This window comes from Brassica rapa, chromosome A01 (genome assembly GCF_000309985.2).
Source record: "Brassica rapa cultivar Chiifu-401-42 chromosome A01, CAAS_Brap_v3.01, whole genome shotgun sequence".
Taxonomy (NCBI): Eukaryota; Viridiplantae; Streptophyta; class Magnoliopsida; order Brassicales; family Brassicaceae; genus Brassica; species Brassica rapa.
The window spans coordinates 6,881,785-6,901,068 of record NC_024795.2 but is presented as its reverse complement, the minus strand read 5'-3'; the positions used below and the strand labels follow the sequence as shown (position 1 = coordinate 6,901,068).

The window sequence follows — 19,284 nt, the reverse complement described above, 5'->3', positions numbered from 1 at the left end:
TACGTTGTCCATCCATAACATTCCATCGTTTGCATGAACCATTCCATCGTTTGCATGAACCATTCTTAGTGTTAGACTCTGTAACAACTTTTATTTGACCAATTCAGTTGAAATCAACCCATTTCCCGAAATTTTCTGATCACTATATTTTTCATCTATAGAAAATTGATTAGTGCTTGATAATATACTTTAAACATATTACATTGGTGTTCAAACTCTCAAGATATATTATGTATTGTAATCATGTATTAGACCAGTTCAGTTTAAACAACTGACCATCTCCATATTCAAAGATTTTATCATTGATGTACTATTTTAAATTTTTGTTTGCAAATTTAGTACATATAGTTGGAAGCAAGACATGTAACAAGTTACTTTCAATGATATAAATAAAACTAAAATGTGAATTACTGTAACTTTTTTTATGAACTGAACTATGAAATATGTTCACGCTTCTAAATGATGAATAGTAAATTCATACGAAACAGATGATTCATAATGTTGATTACTCTATTCTATAAAGTAGTATAATAATGAAACGAAGTGTTGAAAATAATACAAAGAAAAACAGTACACTTAGGCTATAACTGATTTGTTCCGTAGAAACACTATTGTCTCATGTTCAGAATTGGATGATTTGTTATGATATATGTGTTTTCTAACATTAATAACACTATTTTATTTATTGGCACCATAGAAATTCCTTTCAATCAAGAATGAATAGACTTGGGGGTGTTAGTGGGGATGAGATTTATAATGAGTCTTAGAATTTCTAAGTCTAGTGTTATTGGTTTATAGATTTTCATATTCTCATTAAAATCTATTGTTATTGGTTTGATGATTCTATAACTTTATACAAAATCATTTGTTATTCAAAAAGTTTAGATTTTAATGATTTTACAAATGTATTAAAGTAAGTGTTAAAGTAAGTAACTTCAACAAGTGTATGAAAAAAATCGAAATGAAGCCAAAGAAAAAGATTTTGTAATGAATAATAATATCTGGCCGTGATTATAGAATGGAGTAAATGAAGAAAGGCCCAATGTAAATATATATTTTTTGTCAAAAGGCCCATACGAACGCTTTTCATGGATTATTATTATCCTCTTCGTCCTGTAAACGCCACCGTTTCATCTCGCAGATTAAATTTCTAACGACAGTCATGTCTCCGTCAACGGCGTCGAGTTTCGTCGGCTCCATCTTAGCGGTTGACGCCGCCGTCTCTGCCGCGATTCACACGGCGGCGAAGCCATTCCTCCCGCCGTTCATCCTCCTTCTCCTGGAAATCTCCGCCGATTTCCGATTCTCCTTCCCGGTCTCCCTATCCCTCCTCCTCTCCCCTCCACTGCGCCCGTTCCTCATCCCCTTCCTCCTCGGCCTCCTCCTCGATCTAATCTTCGTCGGAATCGTGAAGCTGATCTTCCGCCGCCCACGTCCCGCTTACAATCATCCCTCGATGTCAGCTGCAGTATCGGCCGATCACTACTCGTTCCCCTCGGGCCACGCGTCTCGCGTCTTCTTCGTCGCCGCGTCGGTTCACTTCTTCACTTCTGAAGCTCCAGTGGTTTCTCCGAGCTACTCTTTCTTAGACGGGTGGGTGAGGGATCGTGGAGAGGGAGTTGTGAAAGGAGAGGTCTTGGTGGGTGTGTGGATCTGGGCTACGGTGACTGCTGTGTCGAGGATTCTGTTAGGGAGGCATTACGTGCTCGACGTGGCTGCTGGTGCTTGCTTGGGTGTTCTAGAAGCTCTCTTTGCTCTTCGGTTTCTGAGATTCGAACAGATCTTGGGGTGGTGGTAAGAACATTGTTATTGTTGTTGATGTAATGTTTGTGACATCAATTGATTTTTTTTCGATTACATTGTCAAAAACAATGGTTACTTTTATGTTTCATGAATTCAAAGTTTGTGTCTTTTGGTTTCACTTTCACCACAGGCTCTTGTATGAAATGAAATGAAATATTGTGTTATATGATCTGTTACTTCATGAAAATGCTTGTTCATTGTGTTACGTTAAAGTAGAAAAGGCTAAACCTTACGCATTGATGCTACTGTTACCTGAATATGGACCTGAGATTATGTATGAGACAGTGAACAAGCGGATGAGTATAATCTCCTTAGTTTACTTGTACACCTTTTACCATGTTCTTTTCTATCTATGTGGATTCAAATGATAAATCGAGGGAGAAAAAGCACTGGCATGTGGAATGTTGGGAATGAGACTGTGACTGATTGATTAGATGTTTTTTGCGTTGCTGTGAACGTGTTATGCTTGCTAATAGACCATAGGCTATGAGTAGGTTTCTTTTTTCTGTGCTCTCTTTCTTAGTGTAGTAGCCAACATGTTTTTGTTGATTGGCTTGATCTCGATGGCTTCTAGAGTGTCAATAGCTTCCCGTTGTTGGATATACTATTGCAAGTTAGGTTGCAGGTTTTCAATCTCTGCCTCTTAGACCGCCTTTAGTTTGTTCTGATAGTACATCAAAGGTTCAGTAGTCAGTTAGTAAGTAAGTTAGAATGTTTTAAGGTTGCAGGAGATGCGTGTGAAACTTACACGTTTCTGCAATATGTAAGAGATTGTCTTCTACACTCGTGGAGCAAACTGTGAGCCATATAAATTGTTTGGAACAGTGAACCTGCGGATGAGTACAACCTCCTTACTTTACTTGTACACCTTTTACCATCTCCTTTCTATCTATGTAACTTCAAAAGATAAATCGAAGAAAAGAAAAGCAGTGGCATGTGGAATGTTGGGAGTGAGACCATGACTGATTGATTAGATGTTTTTGCGTTGCTGTCAACATGTCATGCTTGCTAATATCTGTGGTTTATTCCTCTGCGTTTTTGAATATTTCATACCTATGAGTAGGTTTCTATTTTTCTTTGCTCTCTTTCTTATTGTAGCAGCCAATATGTTCTTGTACCATGTGACAGAGTCTTTTCTTTATCGTCAGAAAAATAATACCGTTGCTAAACTTCATTTTGGCTCGATCTTGATGGCCTTCTACATTCTCAATAGCTTCCCGTTGTTGGATATACTTTTGCAAGTTCGGCTGCAGGTTTTCACTCGAATCTCTGCCTCTTTTGACCGTCATCTTTTGCTTAAGGTTGGTGAAAGGTGTGGTTCTGACAGGCGTATAGGCTTGTAGGTACCAGTTTCAACAGGTAATAATAGTAAGTTTACTTAGAATGTTTAAGGTTGCAGGAGATGCGTGTGAATTTGGACCCACTTCTGCAATATGTAAGAGCTGTCTTCTACACTCTATAGATGCTATTTTTTTACAAAATTCCCCATAATTGAAGCTTGAATGAAAGGTGTTGCATGATTAGTAACTCCAAGACTGTCTTATCAATATTCTTCGTCGACATTTTTTTAAAGAAATTTAGATCAGTATTATTTAATGTGATTGATTGATTTGACATCATAAACTTGCTAAATCATCGCTGACAGAATTTGTTATGTGTCAGCTTTTCCTACAGCAATTCCTGCAGGAAACTCAGTTGGATTAGACTGAGAAAACAGGGTCAAGCTTAGATGGCCAAGGAGGTGTATAGTTCCTAAATCTAAAAGTTCAGTTATTATAACTTTCTGACGGTAACAACAATCTCTCTTTTATATTTTTTGTATCCACCATATTGCTTCTTGGATTGGTTCTTGTTGTTAACCAGATAAACCAAAATACCAGAACCGATCGGTTATGAGTTTGGAGTGGGAGTAGATCATTTATGAGAGTGTAGTCAATTGAGAGATTGGTATGTGTTGTTTTCTTTGGTATTATGTATGCTGCAAAAGTAGAGGCACACAAAGTAAGATGGTACATCAAGAACAATGCCCACCAGTGGGAAACTTTTTATTATGAGTTCACATGGTTCTTTCCTGTAGATCAAACAAGGACATACCTTGTTTCAACCTTAATGATCACTTTTAGATTAGCTTCTTACATTTCTGTGGCTATAAAAGAAACCCTCTTTAATATTTTAATGACCCTACCACCATTGTGAGCACTCGTTGTAGTTTTTTGACCCAAAAAATAGAACAAATTCCAGTTTAATGATTAGCAAAAGGGAGAGTGATTAGGGAACAGTTAAATCACACATAGAAAGTTCAAAAAAAAAAAAAAAAAAAAGGAGTGATCATTTGAGTTGAGAGGTGATGATGGAACATTGTTGCAGTGAAATCTTCTTTTACATCCGAGTGGCAGAGAGTTGATGGGTATGGTCATCTCTTTGTTACCATTTTTGTGGTGAATTATTGTTGTACTAGAGTTTCTTATTTTTGCCCTAAATTTTGCAAGTCAACACTCCTGTGACTCTGACCTAACTCAGGTAAAAAGAGGATCTCATGCTGTTCTGAGTTCATCATTATATGTCCTGCACTAACATCCCCAAAAATGAGAAAAGAAAATTGAGAAGAAAATTTTGGTTTTTAGACATGTGAGTACTCTTTGTGATATAAAATCTGAAAGAGAAGAGGATAGTACCAAACAACACACCCGTAAAGGAATTCACTTTCTTCAGGTTCTGGTGTTTTTCTTTTGGGGTTTTGTCTGAAAGTTGAGTGAAAGTTGAGTATTCTTGAACTGATTTTATAAAGTTCTTAAGAAGTATTTGACGTATTAAATTAAATCTAATTTTGTAGCTTTGATGTAAATATTTTACATGATAAATGCAGATCAGGAGGATTCAAAACAGGAGGAATTGGGTTAAAATATTGTTTTTATTACTTGTTTTAGGTAAATGTGGATTATTCTCCATTTTCTAGTTTCTATAGCCCTCGTTTTTACATAAATTGTGTACTAATAATATAACACGCGGATTAATCTTTTGGTCACCCTTTTTCCAAAGCAAGTCGCTTTTGTTAAGAATCTTTGTTACATACTTTGTGTACAACCAAATCATTCGTTCCTAGTAACGCATATTATTAAGTTTCATTAGCACCAGACAAGGCCGTCTAACAGCACATGCAACTGGAGCAGTCGAACAGGATCCGAATATTAAAAATAAAATTTTTAGAATTTTTCAACAATATATACATAAATTATGGTCTAAAATTTTAAAATTTAGATATAGTACTCACTAATTTAGAATTAATAATTTATAAAAAACGTTAAACATATATAAATAAAATTATTAATTTATTAAACTATTTTATTATATTTTAAATATAACGTTAATATTTTTTGAACAGGGTCCAAACAAAATTTGAGACGGCCACTAGAGATACTTTCAGCCAAATAGATGAATAAACTATTCAACAGATAACTCAATTTTTTTTTTGCTTAAAGATAACTCAAATTCCATCACTATCTATTAATTAATCCTCTATTTTGTAACAATCTTTGTTACATACTTTGTGAATGAATCAAAGGTGTGGGGATTGTTTATTGTAGTATAAGGAAGTTAATTATTTTGTATACTGAGTGTTAATTTAGTCAAAATTTTGAAAGGTAGATTTCAATTATTGGAGGAAATTACGAACCAAGAAAATGTAGGCATTAAATTTAGGACCTAAAAGCTTATTCCTTAATTTTACAGTCAAGTACATACTATAATACTGTTTTCATAATCTGAACTTCGGAAATGTAACGTCTTTTGTAAGAAAAGTTCCCTGGAGAACTTTAATGGTTATCGTTTTTATAAAGGTTAATCCATAGTTTTAAGAGAAAGGGGAACTACAAAACAGTGTTATTTACTTCTTCAAAGCCACGCAAGTGGCAATCCGTACATAAACAATAAATATGAAAATCATTTTTCTCCTACCATCTGATATTTCAACTAGAATTAATAACCTGAAATCAATTCAAATTTGGATTAGTGCTATAAAGAGATCAAGAGAAGTTACTAGGACGTCAGCTAACTTTGGCAGAAAATTTTCTTGATAGCTCGCAGGTAGACAGTGTGATATCTTTTCTTTCTACTACTAAAGTACTAAGCTTCTTGTTCATTCCGTACTGAAGATCATGATTACATTATTGGAAACGATAGCATAAACTTAGGATTCTTAAACAAAAGATATAATATCCAATGCTATGTTTTAGTTTTGAACAATTAACATCTAAAATTTCAGTTCTATTTTAAAAGATTAAACTGTAAAACAATACATGAACCATGCGTAGTAACACATGGACATCAAAATCAATATTTATCCCAAACAGTGTCTATTACTAGGTTCAGTCCGTCTAGATAAGAAAATGATTAAAACAATATAAATACATTTTAAATATCTTTTTGTCAACTAAAAAATAATATTAATTTTCATCATTTACAACTAATGTTTACTGTTTATTTTATTATTTGTAGTGATCATACCCTTTTTCGCCATTAAAATGCATTAAAATGTAATTGCTTCACTTTGTTGTTAATATTTGTTCTACTTTCAATTTTATAATAAGTAAAAATGATTTTTTTTAAATTTCTAGTCAATTGTGTTCAACACGAAAAAGGTAGATCATTTTATCTTTTATGTGTTCGTTTCTTGAATTCAATAGCCTATTTTTCATACATATTTTAAAATTTATTAGTTTAAAGCCATTTTCTCAAAAGAAATACTAATTTAAATGATACAGAATGATACAAAAAGAATGGTTGATTCATTATTAAAAATAACTTAAATTATGTATGAATCATGAAAACCTAATACTAATAAAATTTTTTTTGTAAACTAACCTAATACTAATTATTATTTTATAAATATATTTGTTTGTTTGAATCTTGTATATGTCATTATATTTGAAAAGAAAAATATATATTTTTTTAAAATGACCTAAGTAGGTCATTGATTATCACTTTTCAAAAATACATTCAATCAAAAGTTTTTCGTATATATATTATAAACTTTTATAAATATTTTATACATTATTTAAAAATTTTAGAAATGATTTTTGAAGTTAATTTAATCTTTTTATCATAAATTTAAGGTGTTTATGAAAAAAATTATCATTTAAAGTTGGATTTGAAAAGTGGTATCAAATTTGGAAAATTTTCACTTCTGGTCTCAAAATTCATGTTTCTTTCATTAAAGAAACATTTTCACAAATATCTTATTCGCTAAAGAGGCAAAATACATTTTTATCTTTACTTTATAGATATATAGAAATATAAATAATTATTTGAAATAATAATAAAATTTAAAATTTTAAAAATTTCTTATAGTTTTTGAACTATACGTTTTCAAATTATAAATTTCAAGATTATATTTTTTTAATCTGAATTTTTTATAAAAAGTTTTTTTTTTAAATTTTCAGAATTCTTTTCAAATTATTTTTTGAAATTCAAAAATTCTTTTAGAAACTAATTTTAATTTTTTAAAATTAAGTATTTATTTATATATTTATTAAAATTCTACAATCCACTTTCCAAAACTCCAACCCTCAAATATAAGACATAAGTATAGATTAGTTAACTATAAGATTATAAATTTATATTTACCTCTTTAAAATTAAAGGTAAATATGGTTAACGTAAACATAAAAAATGGTATTAAAAATGCGATAATTTAAAAAAATTTCCATCAAACTTGTAGTAAATTTAAATTTATATATTTAGAAACTAAGAGCATCAGCAATGAAAGTATCTATCATGATCTCTTAACAAAAAAATAATAAAAAGAAATAGAAAACGAAGAGAGAGAAAGAGAAAATAAGAGAGACATTCCTCAAGAGGAGAGTCTCTTAATAATTCATGACATTTATCATCTTTTGAATGGTTACAATTTTTTTTTTGTATGTTTAAATTCCAGTTATATTATTTAGTGATATTAATAAAATAAGCTGAGGTATTTTTGTTAGAGTATGTTTCTATTGTGGATACTCTAAATAAACCATTTTATCTAAGTAAATAGTTAGAGTTTTAAAATAAACTAGAGATTGACATGTGCACCCGTGCGGGTTTGGTTTTTACTTTTTTATAAATGGTTTAGTGATATTTTTAGACATATAAGCTATTTAGATATTTTTACGTTCCTAAAAACTTTCTCGGATACGAAAGAATCCAACTTGAACCCTGTCCGATAATTTATAATATACGAACATAGTTTAATTTTAAAATTTAAAAACTTGATATCCATAAAAACCGATCTGTATCCGAATGTATATCTGAATGTTCATATCTAACTGATTATGTAAACAAGCAAAAACGATATTGTTAACCATTTTGAATTCTTGTCACCAATTGAGTAATTTCATTTAAACACGTAAAATTATTATGGTTAATACGTAAAATAAACGACTTCGAATTATTATGATAAATACAATTAATGAAATAATTTGGAAGAGTAAAAAAAGAAATATAAAAGATGTAATAAAACATTTAAATGAAAACACTAAATGAACAGGTTAAAATTAGTTGAAAAAATAAAAATCTGTTGGAACCCACTTAAAAATATGCAAGTATATTTTGTACTTCAGTTTTAAGAGAGTAGATAATAATGATTGACTTCAAAATATGATATGTATATTGAATACGCTATATATATATATAACTGATTTATTTTTTATAAAAATTATCTTAATATTATTATTAAATATATTTATTTATTTATTTTATATTTATTAGATATTTTATATATTCTATTTAAAATTGGTACCTTCATATATAAAAATGTTAAAACTATTATTATATTACATTGGGATTAGATAATATTTAGTCATTAAAATCATCTCTTTAAAAAAATATATATATAATATATTGATTATAAGAAATGTATAATTAAATATATTTTACATAACTACTAAATACTAAAAAATAAAAAATAATCGTGAAAGATTTTATTCAAACTTAAAACTTTCATTAACATGTTCGATTTGTTTCCTAGCTTGTCGTTGTGACATTATGTGAGTAATCAAAAAAACTCTTGTGATTTTTTTGTTTCTTTTTAAATGATGCAAATTATTACCAAACCAAGCTGTTCACAACTTGGAAATTTCTTAAACTTTTAATTGGATAATTGAGTGGGGGTGGATGAGTGTGTAATGTTGAGTACTTATGAAACATGGATTTGATATGCAAGCTTTTTATGTTGTTCATCTTCTCTTGACCCACGTTTTTGCTTATTATTTATCTCAACAATGTCTTCCTCCCATTGTAACATTCTTGTGATTTAGTCAAAAAAAAATCTTGTGATTTTTCATATTTTTATGGATAAATTCATCCCATTGGATTCCTTTATCTTTGTCAAATTTAAAATTCCAAATCAGTGTCGTGTATTGGACTTCATTTACATCATACGCCATATTAGTTCATACAGTTTATTATACAACTAGTTCTTATAAAAGGATCATATTCACATTTTGTTTGCTCAACTGTTTCCACGAATTCTCATACCAAACGAGCAACCAAGTACAAAAACCGGATTTGAACCTTTTTCCCTCCAACTGATATTTATATAAATAATGTGGAATACATTGGTGAAATGCTAAAATCGACAAACTTCAGAAATGTCTCCAAAAACCATTCCGGTGAAAAATAAAAGTTTTCCTGGACACACGAACCTTAGCAAAGGAAACTAACCAGCAACAATTTAAGACGACTAAAATCAGAAAAGAGTGAGAGACGACCGAACACCAAAAATAACCAAATTCCAAGAAAACCTTTGATTGAGAGTTAACAATGACGATGTGATAACTGAATCCTTCTAGGTACTAGAACATAATTCACATTGTCTTTTTTTTTTTGTCAACAAAATTACAACAAAATTACATATTCATATGGGCTCTGTAAACCAAACCGGAAAATATTGATCCATGTGGACAACAAAAGACGGTTATCGTTTTGTCTATGATATCAAATTATCGATTTGTACCACAAAATATTGACTTTTTAGTTATCCAATTTTCTATTTAAAAATTTAAATACATGATTCACTATCATAAAATTAGTAAAAACAAGATTTTTTTTGTCTTTGCAAAGCTTAAACAAAAAAGGTATATGTGAAAATTTTATATGTCCACATGTTCACATTAAGTTTTATACATATATATTCGAGCCCTGTCAAATTTCTTCATATTTTATTTATAACAAAAATTTATCAAACCAATATATCTTTATAATTTTTTTTTTTTTTTTAATTTCTTTCGTGTGTTGGATTAGTATTTAGTAGCAACATTTAGGTAATCGATTTGCCTTCAGTTTCTTTTATCTGAAATATATAAATTTAAGGTGATGATTTGCACATTTTATTTTTATTTAAGTCATATAGATGGGTCCTAATTCTTATAGGTGACAAGCTTTTTCTTATGTAAGGCTAGATTTTCCAACATTGTTTGGCAATTAAGTGTAAGTTTGGTTGGACATTTAGTCAAAGACCTTTATGGATACAATTATTGTTAACAATCAATCTCTTCACTTGAATTTTTTTCTTCTAAATTTCTAATGTAAAGTTGGATAGTACGTAATTAAAAAATATCTTAACTTTCACATCCAAAATAAGAGGATAGAAAAATTTCATGTTGTTTTTTTCATTTTGGTAGCTTTGCTCAAAAGAGTTATAATTTTGCTAAGTATAAAAATACTACTATGTTTTTCGTTTATCATTGTATTTGTATGGACCTTGTGACATATCGTCATACATGTTTTATATAACTGGATCACTCAAGTTTTTTACATCTTGTCTAGCGAATAGTGAGAACAAATAAACATTGTTTTACATTAAGAATAATAAACTCTTACCAGCAAACTATTTGTTTTTAAATATCATTATATGGATGTATACATAATACATCGCAAAGTAAAGTCTAATGCAATCAAATTATAGCCTTTTATCATTTTTATTAGCATTCTCATGCACATGGCAACATATATATGTGGATCCCCACATTAAATAGAGGCCATCACTTTCCAAGGAAAAAAGCACCTCTCCCAAAAGCTTGAATTCAATTATTGAATTTTGACGTTGATTTTTTTTATGTAATTGTCTATTTATATTCGTATATACAGATAACTCAAACATTGAATTAGCTAATCAACTTCTGAAATCTGATATTTTTCATTACAATACAAAAATATTTCCTTTGTTACTAGACAAATTATATAGCAGGTGTAATTCCAAGGGTTAAGCCTTAAATTCGTCATGTAATCGTCCATTATTATTCTACAATCATTTGTGCTTACGCTTATAACGCATATCAAATCTATGAACAATTCTAAATTAGGTGAGGCGGAAGAGTACGTGCAAAGATGATTAGATTCTTAATGAGATACTGAGATGCCGATATATACTTTAAAAGTTCATTCAATATAGGTTCGTAATCTTAAAGTCAGGAAACATCATGCAGCTTTTTTACCTTAAAGTTCTACTATTCAGAAGAAAAAAATTATACTATTGAAATAAGTTTCAAAGATATTCTGTATACAAACTTACCGACGAAGTCCAGTATATCTAAGATAATAACAGCCATCCATTTTAGAAGGTTATGGAAAAACAAAGAGACAATCCTTTAAATAATCTTTCTCTCTCAAATTAGAAATGATATTATTCATATATTAATAGTATACCAGCGACAAATAGTTATTAGTCGATAAATATATTTACTAAAATTGTAGAAGATTATATTAATGTGATATATATATATACGAATTATACCCAAATGACATATAATTTTTTGTTTGTGTTGGATTAATTAATTATCAATATCATACTTTTACTATTAAAAAGTTCAAATATTATTATTGCTGATATACTAAAACTATATAATTAACAACGTTAGCTACAAAATAAAGTTTTCAACTACACAAATTTATTACTAAGAAAGAAACACTACACAAGCTTAGTATTGTTGGTTTTTTTTGTTGTTGAAAAAAGTGTAGATAGTTTTTTTTTTTAATTTTGGGGTATCCAAGATCTATACAGAAATTCACACTAATCTCTTAAAGTGATGTTGTAGTTCACGAATAAATTTTTAATTCGAATATTCAAGTAAAGCTTAAAACATTACCTAATATCCGCGTGCTCACAAAGTAAAATGTAGTGAAGTGCCTTTGAATTCAGGTTAGTTAGCACCTCCAAGCCCGCTTACCACTAAAATACCATCCTACTATATAAAAGGGGCTAAATTAAAAAAATCCCCACCAATCATTCAGCCATGTCACTATCGGACTGGGCTTCACCAAATAAATGGGAACAGAGTTTTGTCACGGACTGGTCCAACTTCTGAGTATCACTAAAAACCTATAAATTCACTCAGCCCACAGTTTTGTCACGGGCTGGTCCAACTCCTAAGTGTCACTAAAGATCTAGAAACTCACTCAGCCCACATCCCGTAACCCTTTGCTATGTCTAAGAATACACTCAGCCTCCACCTTAAAGAATACTACTACTGTGTATATTGAATACAATACATTATTAGACTAGACTGATTTTTTTTTTTGAAAACAGTCTAGACTGATTTAGAAATAAGTTCTTATGCTTAAATAATATTAAAAAATCTAAACTATTACTTAGAAAAATATAGATGAATAAATAACTCATTTTACATAATGTTGACAAACATCATAAGTGCTCTGTATACAAATCAGTTGGAAAACACACATGTGAATCACAAAAGTCCAGAATCAAAGGCAAATTCTCCAATCAACAACTCTCTCACAAAGGACGTATCTTCACTTTTACCTATTAAAATCTTTGAATTTTAATTCAAACCAAACATATTTATTAAAAATAACAATATAATCTCGGAATTATATTCATTATTTGTTTGTATGTAATACCATTTTCTATAATAATTTTAAATTGCTTCATAAATTTATATAAAACCATTAAAAAAATTTTGATACAAATTTTTCACCATAGGACGGGCCAACCACTCTGGAGATTATAATGGAGACGTTTCTATTGACGTTTTTAATAACTAATTGCAAACAATTATTAGTATTGATATATTAATTTAATGCTCTAATCCAAAACTCTAATAAAAAAAAAGAAATTACATGTTTATCATTTTCATGGTACCACTTTTCATTTTTATCACCACTAAATAGATATTTTCAAAAATACATTCTTCATTAAGTGGCAAAATACTCTTATGCCATTGTTATTTATATATATAATAAATCATTATTTAAATAAAAAAATTAAAAAATTAAAAATTAAAATTAAAAATTAAAAATTAAAAAATTTAAAAAATTTAAAAAAATTTAAAAATTTAAAAACAATAGAAAAAAGTAAAAAAAAATTTATGTTTTCGAATTATACTTTTTCAAATTCGAACTTTTATATAATTTTTTTTTTAAAAAAAAATTCGAAATTTTTTTGAAATTTGTTTTTGAAATTTGTTTTTGAAAAAAGAAAATTATGTTTGAAACTATTTTTAAAAATATATTTTTTAAGTATTTATTTATATATTTACTATAATCCTAAATTTCAAATTCCAAAAACCATATCACACCCCTCAACTCTAAACCCTAAGTCTAGATTAGTTAACTTTAAATGTATAATTGTCTTTTATCCTTCATTAAAAGTGAGAGTAAAAATGTGTAAACATGAAAAATTGTATTATGAATGTGTTATTTGTGGTAATTTCCCATAAAACGAATATAAAAGCACATCATTATAATTGTTTGCAAATGTAGGTTTTCCTTTTATATAGTAGTGATGTTTTTAATTTAAAAATACAAATTATTGACCATTTTACACTGTCTATCATAAAATACTAATTCCACACACATACACTATAAAATTCGATGAAAATTGAAACCTACTTGCAAACCCACCAAAATAATAAAAAATTAACACTTCCAAATACTCATGCTTCGTCCTTAAAAAAAAAAGGAAGTTGGGCAATAAAAAATAAAAAATAAACAAACAAACTATCTTCACTTCAAAAATCCAATTTTTTATAATTAAATTAAATTCTGTTCACTTCAAATACATATTCTTTAATTAAATTAAATTAAAGGAAAGAAATCCAATTTTTTTTAAAACAAACAAACTATAAGTTTATAACTACGCTCACTTCAAAAAAATATAAAAAATATAAAAAAATTAATCCCATTGTTATGTGTGCAGATCATGCAGCCGAATATCACAATAACCGGAGCGATAACCTCGGACCGCAACCAATAATCATTAGGATCATTAGGATGTGGCCCATCACAAATCACAAAAACAAAAATGCTTTCTTAGGAACACCTTTCATTTATCTTGACATCCAGGTTTGTCTAAAAAATACTATGTTTTTATTATTCCAACTACATTTGAAATGATAACTTTAAACCACTCAACAGGAACAAAAAATGTACCAACGGTTCGAAGAAGGGAAAATTTATCACATTAGATATTTTAATCTCCTTTCCAATAACCAACGGTACATGCTTACAGTTCAACCATACATAATCAATATCAATGAAACAACAATTATTACACAGATTGAAGAAAACATTCCACCAATACCTTCATGCATATTCCGGCCCCAAAGCTACCTCAGTTGATTAGCTTAGCAAGTGCAACCAATTTTCTCCCAGGTAAAAAAAAACCATTGTCGGTCTCGCAAACAAATAAATTCTTTTTTTTTTCACTAAAAACAAATTATTATCACAGATGTTGTTGGCCGAATATGCCTCATCCAAGGAAGTGATATATATATAACAAGAACACAGATACAAAGATCATCATTGCATTGCGTTTACATAGGTACTAACACTTTATTAAATAATATTTATTTTAAGCAATAAATATATAATACAATCATTATTTGTAAATCCAAAATGGTACGTCTAACTATCTGGAACAACAAGGCAGAAAATTTCAGGGAGCTAAATCGCATATCTACCAGGAAAAACTAAATTGTAATCATCACAAGTATCATTCCACGGTTACATGAAGGTAATAAACTAAACATAAAGTTTATGTCAAAATAAATGCTTACAAATAATTTACTTTTTCATGAAAATTATCACTTACAACCACACTTGGATCGGGCTTTTACTTCGACACCGATATTGATATCATACAACGCTTCCAAAAGAGGAATAAACTGTTATCTTAAGCCTGATAACTAACGATACCATTAAATACTCAAAATTGCTATTTTCTCTTACGAAAATTGATTGCTCAACACAATATATTATTCAAACTTACTGTTATTTAAAAAAGAGAAATCACCGCATCACATTCAAACCAAAATTCTATGGTTAAATCTACAACACACAAAATTAACAAACAACTTCTTAAACTAAAAAACTACCAATCAAAAGTATAAATTTACTTAATTTGAACATGTTATCCGCGCGTAGCGCGGACACCGGATCTAGTTTTATGAATAAACACAACTAGTTTTTATTTAAGATTTTAGCAATGGTCTACCTGCTCAAAAAAGGAAAAAAAAATATCTCCACAATAGACCTACATAGATTTTATTTATAACCAAGTTATGTTAAAAACTTAAACAGATTAGACATGTGATTCAGACTAACTATCTTAATAATGTATAAAGAGTGCACAAACTATTTGGGAACAATGCCACTTGTCAGGGACATATGGCTTTCTACGATGTTATCTAAAGATAATCTTGGTCTCACAAACACAAAGACACGATATGTACCACTATTATTGATCTTTTTTTGGGAGTTAGTGGGTTCGACGTGATTCCATCTCGGTTTCATATTAGGATGACAATTTTTCTTTGTTTTCTTATTATATTTGTAATTAAGTGACATAGTTTCAAAATTTAGCCACAATTTTTATAAGTCACATCTTAATAGTTTTGTTCTCAATATATGATATTTTAGTACATCTTGCAGTACTGCAAATATGAATACCGGTGACTCCGTTCTTTACAATATAGTAATTATTTCTCATACACAATATAGAAAATTATAACAATTTGCAGCTTTAAAAATGTTTGTTTAATATCAATTATGTATTGATTCAGCTTCGGTGAAAAACCGTGTCTCGGCTGGTTATATAAGGAGATTCACGAATGGTCTAGTCAGCAGTTCAGGTTTAGAAGTTTGTAGTCAGTGGATAAAATTAGGGAGTATGTAATGTTCAAAAAAAAATAAAAAAATTTAGGGAGTATGTATTTGTTATGGACATCTCACGAGTGCTTTTTCACCACCTTTTATTGTTCTTGAATATTGTCATCGTCTTCTAACCGTAAAGTGCTGTATTAGTTAATTAGTGGATTGCTTAGGGGGGTTTAGCCGACATTTAGGGGAAATTAATATAAAAAAGTAGTTCACCGTCTCGTGGTCGTCTTCTTTGTAGGGAATCTTGTCATCGTCTTCTTTACACTAAAAATTGACCCTATTCAATACACATACACACATATATGTCAATACACATATACGTACTTTCGAATTTGTAAATTAACAAACAAAACAACACAAATCTTCTAAATAAGTAAATAACTATAAATAACATAAGAATGTGAAAATAAATGATATTCTTCTTAAATTGGGAGATGAAAATTTATACGATGTTCAAATAACTATATATAGATATTCGAGATATAAAAATTAATACGGAAACGAACTAGATCAAACTCAAAGAATATGGAGAATGAAATGTTGTTTGATCAAGGTGTCGTCACTGTGCTGAGTAAAATTGAATCCCATATACACAATTTTTCTCGTGATTAATTCAATACCCTAAATTTCACACCATAATATCTTTGTTCATAGACATACAACTTGTCACACATCATGTGCATTAACCTAATTTCTAAATTCTTTGTGGTTTTTTAGCTAATTGACTCAATATTTTAAATATTTCAATGAAATCCTATTGTTTATCTATACGCATAATTTTGGTTATGCACTCGAGCATAATTTTTATGCTTGTCAATCGTTTTCAATACAACAATGACAATTATTAGTGAACCTTTTACTAAAAACAAGAAGAAAATACAATGACAGTTACTAGTTAGCTCGAATGATAATTTAAGCCGAGTTTTATATAAAAGCGTTTTCTTTGTCAAAATCACCTACCCATAGATGACTGAGTTCAACTCGGGTTGAGTCTTACAGAATCGCATTGACGAGCTTACGTCTAACCATATGTTCTTTGAATACTTACATTCACAGCCTCTAATTTTAGTGTATTAATTTTTATAAACCTGTATATAACATATCATTGAAAGAGAGAAAGAAAATTCATACTTATGTTATACAACATTACAGAGGTATCTAATTTATATTAGTTGCCAAAAGAAAAAGCATATAAAAAGTAAAAAACTGAAATTTTAGAAAGCTTTTAAGCAAACAAAAAAAACTTTTAGAAAGCCTTTTTTCAAAAAAAATTAAAAAACTGAACTCTCACGCGTGTGAGACAATGGGACAACAAGCCAGTACCGGGTCATCCACGCCACGCCGGCCCACTGCCTCAAACATCCCACGGTCGATGCTATTTTTGTAATAAATGAGAATCATAAACACTGTGCTATTATATATACATAATAAATCTGACATCAACATTATAGATTACTCTTTTCTTGTATTTCATCTCAACAGCTTTTTCTACTTATAGACTATTTTTATAGATGATACAAAAAGTATATTACATAACCATGGAGGTTTTAACATTGTGCTTAGTGTAGTTGATCGTCCTTTTTTTTTTAAACTAAGTAGTTGATCCTCTTGGTGGGTGAATACTTATGCACTTTGAATGATATAGTTTTGGTATTTGGTATGATGTAAACGTGATAGCAAAGGAATATTGTCTCGAGTGATTTATTTTATACAATGGTATTTGCGTAGAGACACAAATCAAATATCATACTGTAGGCTCTTTATTTCTGAAACCACTAGGTTGCTTTTTTCTCAGTCGCCACGTCACCAAGATTTTTTTTTTAAAATTTATTTTGTCAAAAAAAACTTAAACATGGTAGAAACATTCACATGAAGGAAACTGCAACCGTTAAAAAGCTAAACATAAAAGAGTAATACAAAACATTTACCGTAAAAGAATAAATTCACAGAAAAAAATCCGAATCAATAACCATAACCAAGAAAATCATATTCTTTGTTAAAAAAAATTCTTGTCATTGGGTATCCCCAGTTATATACACGTAAAGAACGATTAAAATACTTCTGAAATCAGACAATATAAATTCTATGAGTCTTCGTTCAGCAAAAAAATCCTATGAGTTATTAATTTTTTTTTGTGAAGAGAGCCTTGTCAATTTGTCATTACCTTTTTTACCTTCCAAAAATCTAAGATGTACGGTTTTGTAACTTGGTAATTTACCTTATTCCAAAACTAAAGTGGGTTTTGCCTTGATGTACGGTTTTGTAATTTAAGTTAGTAATTTATTTCCCCTCGCTGATAAGTCACTTTCGGCAAACAAAATACGAGGAAATGAATGATTATAATGTTCTTCTTTTTTTTCTTTTCTTGAAAAAACCTGTTTTCGTTTACCCTACGGACTTACCAATTTCCTGTAAGAGTTATATATATATATATTACATTACAGTAGATAATATAAATTACAGTATTTGGAATGTCACTTCATAATATTATACTATTTTGGTAAATAAAATTCAATATTGTACTATATAATAATGATTGCATAAACATATTCTGGTTAGATTATACATATCTTTGCCAAAAAATATTAACGTTACTATTTTCTTTTGGGTGAGTTCTAAAATGAAAAATTATCTACACGTCAGAATGAATATATCATAGTTATGTTTGCTGTTGTCAATTTCCATTTTACATTTTATCCATTTTTTTTCACAAGTGACAGCCTATCATCCCACATTCCCAATATCATATAAATCTATTAAAAATAAACTAATAGAATCTTCCTTTTTATAAAGTGATCATTGCCTGATTTGGATTACTAACAACAGTTTTAACCATGGCCATATATGCCCGTGTTTGTCCTCAATGATACTTAAATTTGTTGTTGTTGATAAGAGAAAAAAATAACAGTAAATCTGATTAGTAAGGTTTGGTAACTTAATATTTAATTAGTTTATATTATATATGATATTTTATTAACGATATAGTATGTGATATAACGTATAAAATAAGATAAAAAGGTAAATTAAATATTACAAAGTGTTTTTTTACCACATTTACCAAATAGTTTGTTGAACTGTAATCATGGTGTAACTGTCAGTGACCTTGATTGCTTGAAATCAAACTATGTGATTAATGTTGTGGACCTATCTTCTGATTTAAATATTTTTTTTTAAAAAAAACCACTTTGTTAGAGTATCTAATTAAGGATAAATTATCTAATTAAGGATACAAATTAATGAAAAAGAAGTCATGTTTAATTCCTTCCATATCCTTTTCAATATTTGGAAATTACAATCTAAAACCACCCCCAACATCTTTCTCATTTAT

At 29.2% G+C, this 19,284-nt stretch overlaps 1 protein-coding gene across 1 annotated transcript; it reads left to right on the top strand.

Annotated features, from left to right (window-relative positions):
* The first annotated feature begins 930 nt into the window (after window positions 1-930).
* Window positions 931-3,938, top strand: LOC103860145 (probable lipid phosphate phosphatase beta). Its single transcript, XM_033286835.1, has 2 exons — window positions 931-3,056; window positions 3,466-3,938. The coding sequence occupies exon 1, from the start codon at window positions 1,163-1,165 to the stop codon at window positions 1,796-1,798; it is 636 nt and encodes a 211-aa protein (XP_033142726.1). The 5' UTR covers window positions 931-1,162; the 3' UTR covers window positions 1,799-3,056; window positions 3,466-3,938.
* The last annotated feature ends 15,346 nt before the right edge of the window (window positions 3,939-19,284 follow it).

Excerpts from the sequence above, each read along its gene's own strand:
- LOC103860145 (XM_033286835.1), top strand. The coding sequence starts at position 1,163 with ATGTCTCCGTCAACGGCGTCGAGTTTCGTCGGCTCCATCTTAGCGGTT.